The sequence below is a fragment of the Felis catus genome, chromosome B4 (genome assembly GCF_018350175.1).
Source record: "Felis catus isolate Fca126 chromosome B4, F.catus_Fca126_mat1.0, whole genome shotgun sequence".
In the NCBI taxonomy this organism is placed as follows: domain Eukaryota; kingdom Metazoa; phylum Chordata; class Mammalia; order Carnivora; family Felidae; genus Felis; species Felis catus.
The window spans coordinates 63,543,868-63,560,337 of NC_058374.1; the positions used below are offsets into that span (position 1 = coordinate 63,543,868).

The 16,470-nt window shown below is 35.9% G+C and overlaps 1 protein-coding gene across 9 annotated transcripts in view; it reads right to left on the reverse strand.

Annotated features, from left to right (window-relative positions):
* CAPRIN2 (caprin family member 2) overlaps nucleotides 1-16,470 on the reverse strand; it is a 45,268-nt gene that overhangs the window by 19,452 nt on the left and 9,346 nt on the right. For 8 of the 9 annotated variants that reach the window (XM_023256900.2, XM_045061615.1, XM_023256899.2 and 5 more), the window contains exons 4-9: nucleotides 12,936-13,022; nucleotides 8,091-8,329; nucleotides 6,507-6,589; nucleotides 4,155-4,322; nucleotides 3,086-3,129; nucleotides 1,503-2,177 (exon numbers count right to left, since the gene is read on the reverse strand). In XM_023256900.2, the coding sequence (XP_023112668.2) occupies nucleotides 1,503-2,177; nucleotides 3,086-3,129; nucleotides 4,155-4,322; nucleotides 6,507-6,589; nucleotides 8,091-8,329; nucleotides 12,936-13,022 (1,296 nt within the window). The remainder of the gene's footprint in view (nucleotides 1-1,502; nucleotides 2,178-3,085; nucleotides 3,130-4,154; nucleotides 4,323-6,506; nucleotides 6,590-8,090; nucleotides 8,330-12,935; nucleotides 13,023-16,470) is intronic. The other variant, XM_023256901.2, reaches the window with a different exon arrangement.

Below are 16,470 nucleotides of genomic sequence, written 5' to 3' on the forward strand. Positions count from 1 at the left end.
CCAACATATAGTATAATATTCTGGTAAGGTAAAGGCTCAGTACTACTACACTTAATGGAATTTTAAATTGGGTTTCTTAAAACAGCTTTACTGAAATATTAAATTGGGTTTTTTAAGTAAGTTTCTCAAAATAGTTGTCATATTACAATTACTGTTGTGTGATACCTGGTTAATGAAATAAGGCTATCAATCTTCTATAGGGTCAGGAAGAAGCTAAAATTGACATTAGCACTTGAAGAAAAGAGGAAAAAAGGTGAGCAAAGGGAGACAAGTAACTCTGAAGTTCTCTTCCCGTAAGGCAAAACTGAAACAGTGGCAGGTTTTTTTTTATTTTTTTTAATGTTTATTTATTATTGAGAGACAGAGAGAGACAGCACGTGAGCATGAGAGGGGCCGAGAGACGGGGAGACACAGAATCTGAAGCAGGCTCCAGGCTTTGAGCTGTCAGCACAGAGCCCGATGCAGGGCTCGAACTCACAAACCGTGAGATCATGACCTGAACCGGAGTCGGATGCTTAACCGACTGAGCAACCCAGGCGCCCCTTTGGCAGTTTATTTATAAAAAGCAATGCTTTGATTTCTCCAAGCAAAAGTTTTTCACACTGTTAGGGGACCAAAGATTTATCAGAGAGCCTCTGGCTGAAATGGCATGAAGTGCAGGGAACACTACTAGACATAGATGGAAAACACTGGGAAGATAAGTTCACATTTCTTAGCAAACAAGGTAGTAACAAGTTCATATTTAAAGAGAAGTAAACAACTTGTAATTTAATAACCTTAATAGCAGTGTATCCAAGGCTTATTCATTATAAGCCTTCTTATCTTCCTGAAATAGGTTATCATTAACAGAACGAGGTCTTCTATTTGAACTAAATCTCATATTCCAAACTTAGTTACAGAATATTTAAAGCCTATAGTTTCCACTTCCAGAAAAATTCTCATTTTGAAACAGAAATGGAGAACTAATTCAGATCCTACCCGACCTACTGGAATATCTGCAACCACCATGTACCTTCTTCAAAGAGTGCAGGCTAACCTGAGTGATTACAAAGAGTGAAAGAAACTCAAGAGAATACAGAAAAATGGAACTTCTGTCAGAAAAGGTCATCCATGTGCCAGGCGGAAGATGATGAATGAAACACAGTAAAACAAGCCCCTCGTCTTGTGACATGCATTTACATTTCTCATGTGTTCACACTAAGGTCTTGTCTGAGCTATTCACTATTTTCATATCATATCATGTCATTAAAATTTTGGCATTCAAACAATAGTTTCTAACTGTGGAAATTTCACCTCAGCTTAGGCTTAAAACACAGACTAGGTCTACTTCCAGTTTCAAGGGGAAAACCAATTACGTATTAAGAAGTTAAGTGAAATACTTTATACATGAATTTAACACAGATTTCGGAGATTCTTTTTAAAGAGGACTAAAAAGTTATGACTACCACCAGTCCTTATTTATGCCTACATTGACCAGAGCAGACTGATAAAAACAAACTCACATCTTTGGGTTCAGTATTAAACTTCCTGGGCAGGAGCTGGTCATTTGGTATGAGGCTTGCTGGAGCTACCCCCCAGGACTTTGGAGAAATCTGTGATTGTGGTGTTAAAGGGCGTTTTTGACTCTCAACATTATTTTCCCAGGATTTTGGAGTCTCTGGCTGTCTTGAATCCTGGTCTTCACACATAGGAGTGGTCCATGACTTGGTGATGTCCTGTTCATTCTGCACAGAAGGTGTCCAAGACTTTGGAGATTGCTTCTTTGGATCCTGTTCTTTCTGCAGCTGAACTGGCCAAGGTTTTGGCGTCTCCTGCTTCTTCTGTTCTTCTTGAGTATATCCTGTTTTGGACTTAGGAGTTTCTTGCTTCCACTGGCTAGGAGCTGGCTTAGGTTTAGAGACATCCTGCTTCTTCTGCTCTTCCTGCAGAGTAGACCTGAGTTTTGGATCTTGTTTCCTCTGTTCTAAGGAAACTGCAGGCTTTGATACCTCCTGGTGCTTAACAGAAGGCTCCCAAGACTTGAAGGATTCCTGTTTCTTCTCCTGACCATCGGGTTCAGTAAGCATATCCCAACATTTGGGGAGATTTGGTTTTCTAGCATAATCTGCTTCCCAAGATTGCTCTTCATCTTGTTTGCTTGAATAATCTACTTCTGTCATGTAACGTCTGTTAAGAAACTAGACCAGAGGAAAATACGTGCTTGAGTCACAAGATTTATAAAAGACCTTGAGAGACCTTGAGGGGAACACTGAACTCTATTAGTATTCCTATGTCCATTGGTCTGAGTCACTATACTAAACTAACAGGAAATTTCTGTCCTTATCCTACTTGAAAAGACCATCCTATGTTTTTGTCCATTCCTTTTCCCTCAGTTAACAGAAATACAACCTTTGATACTTCAACAGTAGCAATGTATACTTGACCTACCTAAGAACTGCACATCACCGTGCCACGTTTGCTTGATTCAGGCTCTTTGACCAAGGTTATTCTGCCTCTGCCAACCTTAGACCACTCTACTACCCGACTCCCTAAAATGTTAAGGCAGAGGATATAGTTCAACTACACACATTTACACTATTTAACCTTAAGCCTTATGTTTCCTGAATTAGCAGCCTTTTCTTTATTTCTCTATCAGTCATACTGTGACTTTGACTCTTTGGTTTTTTTCAGCTTCCATGAATTTCAATGTCACTTCAAAAAGAGAACAAATACTTTACTACCAATGTGAGTAAATTCTAACGAGAGCAAAATCCTACCCATCTTTAAAGGGCCAAGAACAGTAGCTAACGCTTGAGCAGTTTACTGTGCACCAGGTCAAATTCAAATTCTAAGTAATTTAGAATTTGACTCCTTTCATCCTCACAAGATGCCTCATAAGGCAGGCATTACTATTATCCCTATTCTATATACATGAGGAGAGCAGACACAGCTGGGCTAGACATCTTAGCCAAAGTCACTAAGCTCATAAGCTACAAAACTAGGATTCAAGTTTAAGAAACCTAGTTCCAGAGCCTCAGCTCCTAAATGCAACACAATACAAAAGTCTCAAAAACCAAAATCAGCAAATTACCTTTCAGAAACTTACCTCTTGTGGTTGTATCTCTGGCTGTGCAAGTTCCATAAGAGACTCTGAAAAGATAAGAGGAGTATTAAGCAAATACTAAACTACATTTTTAGACTTATTACAACTGTAATTCATTCTAGTAACATATTTTTTAAAATAAGGGACAGTACAATGAAATATATTAATGGCAGGAGTAATTCTCACTATTGCTTGTTGGTCAAAAGCATGTGGTCTGAGACTAGCTAAAGCTAGTAGTTCTCCTTATATAACACTTTTCTAAAGTCAAGTTGCAGTTAAAAACTGACTGAAAATAAGACTATCTCCTCTTACACACAAATACAGCTTCTTTCAAGTTGAAATTATACCTCTAGTCCCATGGGGTAAAAATTAGTCATTGAAACAGACCTTAAAGGTCTCCTATGAGCCAGTTTAAGGTTGGAAGGTAGTAAGGGAATGGAAACCCTAAAGCATTAGATGAAGTGTTAAGAACTAATAGAAAGTAGACATAAGAAATGACTTGAATCATGCTAGTAGTGGCCACTGGAACTCTGCCTTCTCTACCCCCATAGAAATGACTTTTTTTTTAATAAATTGAGCTTAACAGACAGGAGCAAAACTGCCATTCACTCAAAATATTTCTTCCCTTAAGAAAGGTGGAATTTTGAAAAGTACATTTACTGATTTTGGCAAACATTTTCCAAATACGTTAACCTTAGATTATTTACATTCTCATTCTACTACCATATTGGATTCTACTATAAACATTTTAAGTGACAATTTTAAATGGAATTATCCTACTAACAATTTAACAAAGAGGTTCATTCAAATTCCATAAGGGCCTCATTTGAGCAGGGTATTCTCTTGTAACAAAGGATAAACTATGTTTCTGTTAGCATTCATTCTGTAAATCACAGTAATAAAACCTAGAGACCTATTCTAAACCTAAGTTTATCCTGCAGCAAGTAAAGATTTCCATGCATGTAGAAATTAACAAATTAAAATAAGGCAATCCTTTTACAATGATTTCACTCATTCTGTGTAAATATTAAAAATGCAACTACTATAAAGAATTTCCGAGATCACAACAAACCTGACTCTTTGACAGATTCAGTTTTCAATAATTGTTTTTTCTTCTCTGATTTTATTAGCATTTCTTCCTCCAATGATACTTCTTTCTCCTTAGCATTTTTTGGGACTGGGATACTTTCAAAATAGCCTGAGTTCAGCAATTTAGACAGCAGATCTTTCATGTGTTTGTCTAAGAAAGAGTGATTAAGACTTAGTTATCACATAACCTAATAGTTCATGGAAAATTATTTGGAATAGAAATCCTAATATAATTTTATCCTAGTTACAGTATGTCAACACCCCACATTGGGGGGATTCAAAGAACTGGTCAGTATCATGAACAGCAAATGTGCAAGCCATATTTCTGTCATGCTGAATCAATATAAATTTTAAAGATCAGAATCCCAAAGTTTAGCAAGTCACTTAAGTTTCTCTGGGCCTCCATTTCCACCATTTGAAAAATGGCTAAAATCAGAGACCCTAATCAAAGGCTATGTTACAAAAGCACACATCTGTTCCCTGAACTGAGAGAAAGCCATTTTTCCTATCTGTCCCAAAGACATCACAACCAGCAATTATTCTACCTTCCAAGTAATTAAGGCTTTATAGAAGTAAAAGTTCCTCAAACATAACCATTAGAAAACCCGAGCTTGGACGATCTCTAAAGGATTTTTAAACTCCAAAATCCCATGATAAAGATTTTACTCTTGAATTATGCTGTGACTCTTAGCATATCACCATTTGATGAACAAGAAAAATCTTAAAATGATGTTAAAGTAGCTGCACCATAAACAGATCTAAAGTCTATTTCACTTTTAATATCCCCTAAAAACATAATTCCCAAATTACGTTTGGGTGCCCATACTTGATTTGGGTCTATTATTCCTTTCATAGGAGTACTATGACAGGTTTTTAATATATTTTTTTTTTAATATTCACTTATTTTTGATAGAGAGACAGAGCACGAGCAGGGCAGGGCAGAGAGAGGGAGACACAGAAATCGAAGCGGGCTCCACTTACAAACCATGAGATCATGATGCAAGCTGAAGTCAGATGCTTAACCAATTGAGCCACCCAGCCGCCCTGTTTATTATTTTTTTAATAAACTTTGAGGTACAATTTTAGTTCATTCATTTTAGTTCAGTCATTTTAAGTGTACAGTTTTAGCAGGTACATAGTCATGTTACTTCCACAAGAACGATGATATAAAACATTTTCATCAAAAGTTCCCTCGTGTCCCTTTTATATCAATCCCCTCCTCCCACTCCCTGGCAACAACTGACCTGCTATCATTCTAGTTATGTCTTTTCTAAAATTCCATATAAATGGAATCCATTTATCCATATAAATAAGTATCCATTTTTTGGTCTGGCTTCTTTCACTCAGCATAATTATTTTGAGATTCATCCATGTTGTTGCATGTATCAACAGTTTATCCTTTCTTTATTCCTGAGTAGATTCTATTGTATGAACATACCATATTTTGTGTATCAATTATCAGTTGATGTACGTCTAAGTTGTGTTCAGTTTGGGGCTATCATGAATGAAGCTGGTATGAACATTCATGTCAAGTACTTACGTGAACATGTGTTTATAATTCTCTTGGGTACTGGCAGTATAATCGCTTGGTCATTTGGTAAGCATACACTTGTAAGAAACTGTCAAACTATGTCCCAAAGTTATTTGTATCATTTCGCCTTCTAACCAAGAAAAAAATTTCTATAATTTAAACTTGAAAGGACATAGAAATTTTGAAAGCATTATACTACAAATATATTTCCAAAAAAGGAAGCATTCACTACTAACAAAAATGTTTACCAGCTTGTAGTGTTCTCATTATCCTAAGCCAGTACACAAAACTATGTACTTAATGTTCATTTGTACTTGGTCATTTGGCTGAAGTCTATTTAGGAAGCCAAAAGCCTCTTTCTCTCCAGATCATTTCCAGATTGACAGACAACAATGCTTCAATAGACTATGTAGCCAAGCCATCCCCATTTTCTTAGGCAGGTCCAATACATAACAATGTATGTATTTAAGATTCTTAAATAGAACTAGTACAGTACTGCTATGCAGAGAACTGAACCCCAAAATGGTCAAGCCAGTGTTGAAGCCAGCACTAGTCTTTAGCTCTTATTCTCAAATCATGGTGACTTGCCACTTAAAAATTCTCCCTAGGTTCCATTTAGTGAGTATGATTATACAGTAGCTGCTTTTAACCAAACTAAACAGAGATCTTTTTCCCTATGAATATAGCATTGTCAGACATGTAAGTTCTAATGAACTGACACAGTTTCAGCCCTCAATATCATACTAAACTTCTAAACATAAAGTCTAGTATTTACTGCATAAGTCCAGAGTAGAGAAAACTCACATGTCGTTCCTACCACTGCTTTTTCACTACCTTCCAAAAGGTCCCAAAAGTACAAGGATGACTGCTCCATCTGGTCTTCCACACTGACAAGGAAAAGCAGAGCAGAACGAAGTAGCTTTAGAGGTACACACATATACACGTGGAGCAGTACAACTTACACGGTAGAACTCGTCAGCAATCAGGACATTCAAGGTTAATTTTGTCTTTTTACTCTCTCAAAAAGTTAAAATTTTGTAAAAGATGACTAAATGCCTATTTATGGATATCAAACGTAAGCATTTTCTCTTAAAAACAACTAAAATATTGTACCAAATAGACCCACTAAGGAACAGACCAAAAAGAGTTTGAGGCTGTCAATGCAGTGTCATTAATTATCAAGTGTATGTCCTAGAAGGAAGAACAGTGGAATGGCAATATTAAAAGCTGCATTTGACTTTAAAGAGAGCAGCTTATTTTTCAAATTATGTTTCACTTACACATAGTAAAGTAAGCTACACTCCCTAAATTCATCAAAGTGAAGAGAAGGAAACAACCACATAGGTGATGACGATGAGCTACACTATCAGAATGGGAATTAAAAAAAAATACATATGACTATAGAGATAATTGAGAGTTTTATTAGATTTTTTTCCTGATATAGGGCTGATTTCCAGTAATGGTTGAAATCTGACCCTGCTTTAGCATGGCCAAAGACACAACATTGGAAGGACCCATATCTAACAAAGCAGAAGCACAGAGATCTGCTCATTAGATGATTTCCCCCATCAAAGCAAAAACAGCAAATGGATAACTGGGAAAAACTAGGTAGCCTCAAGTTGCTGGGTTTGTATTTGAAATTATCAGATTTGCTTCTCAGTATTTATTCACAGTATAAGAAGACCACCAAATAATTCTCACTTTGAAAGTTTTTTGTGTTTTTTTTTTTTAACGTTTATTTATTTTTGGGACAGAGAGAGACAGAGCATGAACGGGGGAGGGGCAGAGAGAGAGAGGGAGACACAGAATCGGAAGCAGGCTCCAGGCTCTGAGCCATCAGCCCAGAGCCTGACACGGGGCTCGAACTCACGGACCGCGAGATCGTGACCTGAGCTGAAGTCGGACGCTTAACCGACTGAGCCACCCAGGCGCCCCTATCTCACTTTGAAAGTTTAATGATACTGGCCAAGTTAAATTTTATTAACCTCCACTTAAGTACAGCAGTAGTAAGAAGACAAAGACTCTCAGGTAATACAATAGCCTGAGACAATTACAAAAAAAACCTTTAAGCATATACATAATTAATACTTGTATAGGGGCAAAACTTGATGAGACATCATTTTTAAAATCAATGTTACAATAAAAAAAGCACATTAATGAGATCATTCAAATTGACTTTCCTTCTAGACAGCCTATCAACCCTATCACAGTCTGGTCTGGCCAACGTTTCCCATTGTGAATCACAATAATGTTTTCTTAATTATTATATACGTATATATGTGTGTGTACATGTGTGTGTATGTATAAATACTATAAAATATATAAAACTAAAAAACTAGGCTAAAATGTTATGTGTTCTCTTTTAGGAAAATATTTTCTTCAGCTTACCTCAGACTTTCATTTCTTTCAGGGCAGGTCAGTTTTGAAAATTTAATGAGGTAGTCAAGTTCTTTTAAAGGCAAATACACTGCACCATTCAAGCCCCCTTTGAAATCCTTCTGTACGTGTTCCTGTGTCAAGTTCTGTAATACATACTGAACTTGAAGTATAGTACGAAGCTTTTTCTTCTCAGCCTCGAGCTTTAGCATGTGTTCCCTTCTCTGGGCCTTCTTCTGCGCTTTAAGTAGCTGTTAAAAAAAAAATTCTAATTAAAATTGGCAACTTTCTACCATCTCATATTAGCAATTCATAGTGCACAAAAATCTAATGCCAAAGAGCTGAGATTAGATGATGAATCTTATTTTATATATATATGTATATATATGTATGTATGTATGTGTGCGTATATATATATGTATACATATATACATGTACATATATACATGTACATATACATGTATATATACATGTATACATATATATACACGTATACATATATATGTATATATACGCATTATATATATAATATATATACGCATGTATACATATATATATATACATGTATACATATATATGTATATATATACGCATTATATATATATAATGCCAAAGAGCTGAGATTAGATGATGAATCTTATTTTATATATATATGTATATATATGTATGTATGTGTGCGTATATATATACATATATATGTATACTTGTATATATATATATGTATACATGTATATATATATATATATATACACGCACACATACATACACATATATAACACTGTGAAATTGACAGGTTCATTTATCCTCTTTTCTTTTTCAGTTGAGGAAGGGACTGAGTAATAAACTAGTATGTCTCAGGTAACCAAAGCTAAGAAAGTCAAAATATCTGACTCCCAACTCTAGGCTATATCTAGTACCTTTGATATCACTATGATAAGAAATAAGTACCTATCACTGATGCACATATTAATCCCCAAATTTAACTTTTCCATATTTATGTATATAAGCCTTTTGAAGCCAAAGATTTTAAGAAAATGCTCCAGTTTAGTTTTGAAGTTTTTGTTTTTGCTTTTTAAATTCTTGTTCCAGGGGAAGAGTATTTAAACTAAAAAGGTCATGGGGCGCCTGGGTGGCTCAGTCGGTTAAGCATCCGACTTCAGCTCGGGTCACGATCTTGCGGTCCATGAGTTCGAGCCCCGCGTCAGGCTCTGGGCTGATGGCTCAGAGCCTGGAGCCTGCTTCCGATTCTGTGTCTCCCTCTCTCTCTGCCCCTCCCCCATTCATGCTCTGTCTCTCTCTGTCCCCAAAATAAATAAACATTAAAAAAAAAAAATTTAAACTGAAAAGGTCAATTTTCAACCAAAGAATACTGGCTAAAGCATAAGGAATTGAAAACCAAACAGAAATAAAATGTCTAACCAATGTAATGCTAAAATACATACACAGCAAATAGTTTTGTTTTTGTTTTTGTTTTTTTAAGTAAAACTAAGATATTTTCACAATAGTCTGGATGGAGTTTTATTTTTCAATATTTAGCTGACAAAACATATAGTTAGCAAAACATAAATTTCCCCTCAAATAAATGTGTATGTAGATTGAGCACACTGAATCTACTCTAAAGCTCAGAACTATAATACCTTAAAGTCTGACATAACACATGGGAAGTGGCTTCCCATTTATAAAATACCAATTAATAAAAACTACCATCTATTTCCAATAAGAAACCTAAAAGGTCTTTTCTCCCCATAGTTGCTTTTCTGATTGTAATGTTTCCATCATACTGGACATTTTCCAAGTATGAAGATTAAGAGAATAAAACAAAAATCTAAAAGAGTTCTCCTATATGTAAGTTAAAGTACTTTGATACACCATCATATTTAGGACTCTACAAAAGACATGTTCATAAATCCTAATAGATTAAGAAGGGGGGAATCTCTGGAAAAGATTCATTATGGCTTTCTAGGAGGTATGAAGATCACTTAATAAATTTAGCTTGTGCTACTATCAGGGACAAGAGATCATAGGTGAAGGTAAAATTTCAAGAATGAGAAATGGACTGGCTGGAGCTTACAAGGGCAAGGATACTTTCAGGACAGCAAAGACTCAGAAAAGCTTTTACCAAGATCTCAATATGGACTTACACCAATAACATTTACCAAAACTACATTATCCTCAGTTTCTGTTTGAGGACGATGGAGAATAGAGGTGGCAATTCTAGCTCTCCAAGACAGTGGGATTCTCTTGGACAGTTTCATGATGGTACAGAGAAAGGCAACTGACAAACTTATATCCCAGGATTAACGCAGATCTGTCTTTAGCCATTCCCAAGGCTGGATTAAGTGTTCTTATGGGCTTAAGACACCCTGAACTCCCCCTATCAAAGTACCTATTACATTAAAAGGCTATCTTTTTATTTACCTGCATGCCCATAGGTTTCAGCTTTGTGATGACTAGACCTCTGTTGTTTACCAATATATCACTAATGCCCAAAATAAAGCCTGACAGATGACTATCACGTATCAAGTAAGTACAGTCTCCTAGATCATCATCAGAAAACTACTGACAACACCCTATTTCTCCTTATTTATATAGAAACTAAGAAGTCAGGTTACATTTTCCTCTCTTCTACCAGTTGAGGACTGGTTTGTAAAGAAGCAGAAGATACAGGCACCTGGGTGGCTCTGTCAGTTAAGCTTCTGACTTCACCTCAGGTCATAATCTCACAGTTCATGTTGGGTGAGCTCCAGGCCCAGTTCTCTCTCTCTCCTTCTCTCTCTGCACATCGCTCACTTGCACCCACTTTCTCTCTCTCTCAAAAAAAAAAAAAAAAAAAAAAAAGCGGGGGTGGCAGAAGATATGAAATCAACCACTATCAACAAATCACACTGAATAATAAAATTTATTTTCTGATCCCTGTCTTAGAATGATAAATCCCCACCAAGGGAAAGAGCTTATGTCATGAAGACAAAGAGAGATGTAATTGAGATGAACAGAAAGGCTTCCAACTTTAGTTTGTAAGTAAAGAAAATGTTACACCCTATAAAACTGACTCTCATTAAAAGAGGTTTGACAAAAGAAAGGCTTTAATAAAAGGAAACTCAAAATATTACTAGGCTGGAAGGTATTTGGCAAGCACCTTTGGGGTCTTTATTCATTAAGGCATGTTCCAAAGTACCTTAATATCTCACCTAAAGTGAAAGTAAATCCACAGTACAAATTAGAAAAAATAACCTCATGGATAGCAACAAAATTTGGTGAATTGGTAACTACCTCTAGACAACAGCAATGGAAAAGCATGTAAATAGATACTATGTACTTGTATAAAGAACACAGTTTTCAGAGATAAAGAGTAGTTAGGGTCCTACCCTCACTCTACCACTTACTGGCTATATGATTTTGAAGAAGTTCCTTTTGTTCTGAGCACTGGATTCCTTATCTGTAAAATGGGGCTATATACATCTATTTCCTGGATTGCTGTAAAAATCAAGTTGACTTACAGAAGTACCTGGCACTTGGAAGGTGTTTAAAAAAAGATTTAAATATAAAAAGAAGGATAAAACAAAACATACTTTGAAAAAATAAACACCTGAATGAAAAACTAAAATTATCAAATAATTTTGAGTAAAAAAAGTTAATAGAAAATTTTAAGTATTATAGAAGTATACTTCCAAACATCCAACCAGAAAGATATGAAATATCTTTTTATAAAGTGGGTCAAAACTAAATAAATTTAACAAATGGGGGAGTGATTAATCATAAGGAAAAAAATCAATTTAAAAGTATCTAAAATAGCCTAGAAATATTTAACAACTGTGAAATTCACAGAAAGCACTAAAATTAAGTGATAAATGAGTAAACATGAGTTAAAATATACTATGGTTGACAAAAAGAGCTCATGTCATCTTAGAGTTGCATTAACAGAATTTTCTAGAAAACAGAAGATAATGGCTCTATACTAGGCTATTTCAGATTTACATACTACCTTTTAAGAGTTAAGTAAGTCAAACATCCAGAGAAAGCAATGATATTATAAAAAGATGATAGATGTCCTCAGCCTAGAAATGATGTGTTGGGTTTGTTTTTGGAGGTTTTTTGATGCCAGAGGAATGGAGAAGAGAATTTTAGTTCACTATACAAGAAAATACCCAAAAAGTGAAAGCGACTATTTTATGAAGCATGCTCCCCATCCCAGAAATGAATTTACAAAAATATTTCTTAATTGTTAAAAGATGATCTTTAAAGGGCCTTCTAATACAATTCTAAAACAGGGAAGAATATTTCATTAGTGAATGCTTTAGGCTTCATATTAATTACTGACTAAATCTGTCAGAGACAGAAGTTTGGACTGCCAACATAGAGACCCTAACAAGCTGTGAAACCAGACTTAACTCTATTTACCATGAATCACAAATCTTCCTGGTAATAACTGCCATGGTCTCAAGAAAAAGAGTCTACCAATTCTGCTTCTTTATACGTTAAATAATGCTAAACTTACCAAGCCTGTGTTATACAAATTTACAAGCCTATATTCTAAAAAATCTTTTGTAAACTGTGTCCATCAAAATAATTTTTATTCCCCTTCTCAATGATTTCTAAAACTCCACAGCGAATACACATTGGACAACTAATACTTTATTCACAGTGTCTCATATTCGGACACCATTTGTGCTCTCTTGAGACTCCAGAAATCTGAAAACACTAGTTCCTCAATAGCTATTGTCAACCCCCTCACCCCCAATAAAATATCGGCAGGAATGAGATGGATGGTAATAACTGAACACCACTAATGAACGCTAATATTTTCTTCCAGATCCGTGGCTAAAGTGGTTTCAGGAATAGCAAAGAAAATGTACTCACATCTTGGCTCAGTCCAGAGAAGGTTTTCTGAAGTTCCTTGGCAAATTCTAAGTTATGTAATACTTCTTCATATTTCTCCACCGCTTCCTACCAAATAGGATAAGAAAACATCAATTCTGTTAACTTCTAAATATAAATATGTCAAAATAAGTGTTCCTATAAAAAGAGTAGAAAAGACTTAAGACTTTATGGACTAGCCATACTCAAAAAACGTAGGAAGAGAGAGCATTTAATAGAAGTTATATAAATTTTAAGATTCAATTTTTATGCTAGAAATCTGAGCCATAACAACAGACTTGAGTTCCTAACTATGAAGTGTACAGTATAAGATCAGAGAGACCTGTGTTTTTTTCTTTTTTTAATGTTTATTTGTGAGAGACAGAGGGAGAGAGAGCATGAGCAGGGAAGGGTCAGAGAGAGAGAGAGAAACAGAATCAGAAGCAGGCTCCAGGCTCTGAGCTGTCAGCACAGAGCCCGATGTGGGGCTTGAACACATGAACCATGAGATCATGACCTGAGCCAAAGTTGGACACTTAACAGACTAAGCCACCCAGGCGCCCCAGACTTGTGGTTTTTAAAAATTTTTTTTAATGTTTTATTTTACTTTTGAAAGAGAGAGACACACACACAGAACATGAGTGGGGGAGAGGCAGACACAGAATCCGAAGCAGGCTCCAGACTCTGAGCTGTCAGCACAGAGCCCCAATGTAGGGCTCGAACTCACAGACTGCAAGATCATGACCAAAAGTCGGACGTTTTACCGACTGAGCCACCCAGGCACCCCTAGAGCCTGTGGTTTTCAGGAGCAATGAGCCAATAGTATTCCTCTGTCAATATTCATTCACTACTCAAATATAGTACACAAGTAGCAGAATGAGGATCACAAATAAACAACTTCAAGAAATTTATACTATGGTAGAAAAGACTTGTAAACAATTACCTATAACAGACAAAATTAAGTATTATAACAAAAATATTGTAAAATGTTTAATGTTTGTTTATTTTTGAGAGAGAGAGAAAGAGCGAGCATGAGTGGAGAAGGAGCAGAGAGGGAGACACAGAATCTGAAGCAGGCTCCAGGCTCTGAGCTGGCAGCACAGAGCCCGATGTGGGACTGAAACCCATGAGCAGCAAGATCATGACCTGAGCCAAAGTCAGACACTAAACAGACTGAGCCACCCAGGAGCCCCCATATTGTAAATTTTTTTAAGTAGGCTCCACGCCGGGCATGGAACCCAACACAGGGCTTGAACTCATGACCCTGAGATCAAGACCTGAACTGACTGAGCCACCCAGACACCCCCAAAATATTGTAAATTCAAGGGGCTTTTTTTTTTAAGATTTCACAGATTAACAAAGTTGGTAATTAGGAAAGGCATAGATTTTTTTTTAATGGGACTTTAATCTGTTTGGAAAAACAAAGGGCTAATATGAAACAGACCAAGGTGGGAAACTTGTCTAACCACATAAAGATATACAGTATTTTAAAGTCTCCATATTTCAAGTAATATAGTATCCCACTTCTAGGTAGCTACCCAAAAGAAATGAAAACATATATCCACATAAAGACTTACATGCAAATTTGTATGGCAGCATATTCATTATGGCCCCAAATAAAAACAATCCAAATATCCAGCAATTGGTAAATAAACAAAATGTGGTATAATCATTCAAAGGAACACTCATCAGCAATAAAAAGGAATGAATTAATGATACATACTACACCAAGGATGAACCTCAAAAACATAATCATAACTCGAAGATGCCATATGGGAAAGACTATCTTATGTGACATATCCAGAAAAGACAAACTTATAGAGATAGAAAGCAAATAAGGAGACAAAAAGGAATTTGAAAGGGTTACAGAAATGTTTGAAAACTAGATTGTCATGGAAGCTGCATAACTCTACGAATTGACTATAAATCATTGTCTTATATACTTAAAATGGGTTAATTTTATGATCTATATATGATACTTCAAAAAAGCTGTTTTAAAACAATCTGATAACATAAGCTTTTACAAAAGTATAGAGTCTACCTATATACTGCTATATAACTACGTACTACCAGCATTAGCATAAATTAGTATAATAATTTTGGAAAAGTTTGGCATTTTTACCTATGAAGTTAACTATGGGCATACCGTACAGCCCATGATAGGTAATTTTTCAGGTGCACCCTGAAAAATTTCACACTTGTGTCTCAATAACACATATAAGATTGCTCTAAGTAGGACATCATCTACTCACAACTACTACTAAGTAGAGAAAAACAAATAAAATATAACTACTTTCCTTAATACAAAAATCCTAAACATAATGAGTGAAAGACAAACTGCAGAAAGAACACAGTATGGTAACATTTATTATAAGGTACGAAAAAGCAACTCTAACAGATTCAAGGGCAACAAACAAGTGCTATTAAAATAAAGCAAGGAAATGGCAGTGGGCAGCTCAGAGTCAGGTTACAGTAAAGAGAAAGAACTGGGAAGGAGCTTTGGTGGTGTTGGTAATGTACTACTGGAGTTGAATGGTGGATTCTGATGCTTGCTTTATTATGCAGTATAACCTAGAAGCGACACTTAGTTGCAACTGTATTATTTCATAATAAAAAAGACGAAGAGGTTTTCCTACTATAGAACCTTGCACAGATAACATAATCATAGTATACAGCCCTCAGAGGTATATAAAACCAGAAGGGAATACTCCCTCATATTTACTCCCAAATGGTATTAACTTTAATTCAAGAAAAGCAGCATCAAATGGGAACTACCTTAACTTCCCATCATCCAATGTGAATACATCCTTTCTTCCTCCCTTTTTTTGCTTACTGGAGGAAATATCCTTCTACCTTCTATCCTTTTCAATTACGTCTTCATAAAAAATCTTACTCTATGACTCCCTTTTAAAAATCTTGAATTTCTCACTCTCTGTTGATGCTTACACTAGTACTTAACAAGTTCAAGTCTTGGGAGCCTGGGTGGCTCAGTTGTTAAGCATATGACTTTGGCTCAGGTCATGTTCTCACAGTTTGTGAGTTCGAGTCCCACATCAGGTGAGCTCAATCTCTGCTTCAGGTGAACACAAGCCCCGTTTCTAGTAAAACACGAGCCCCAGGTGAGCCCCACTTCTCTCTGTATATCTCTCTGTCCCTTGTGGGATTCTCTCTCTGTCCCTCGCTCACTTGTGCCCTCTCTCTCAAAAACATAAATATAAATAAATATAATATATAAATAAATACAAGTTCAAGTCTCCCACAATCTAAATAAGAAAAATAAAAAGCGCCTTTCTGGCAACCCCCTCCTTTCAGTCTCAAAGTTTCAAAAATGGCTACACAGTCTCCATTTCCTCTTCAGACCTTATCAACCTGGATTCTGTTTCCATCATTCCACCAGAACTATCCTGGCTAAAGTAAGCATGTCAATACCACCTTTTAAATCCATAGATCTTTTATAACTCTCATTCTGGTTTCTCAGAAGACTTCCACACAAAGGCACCTTCTGGCTCTACAAACATCTCTTTGTTTTTAGTAACAC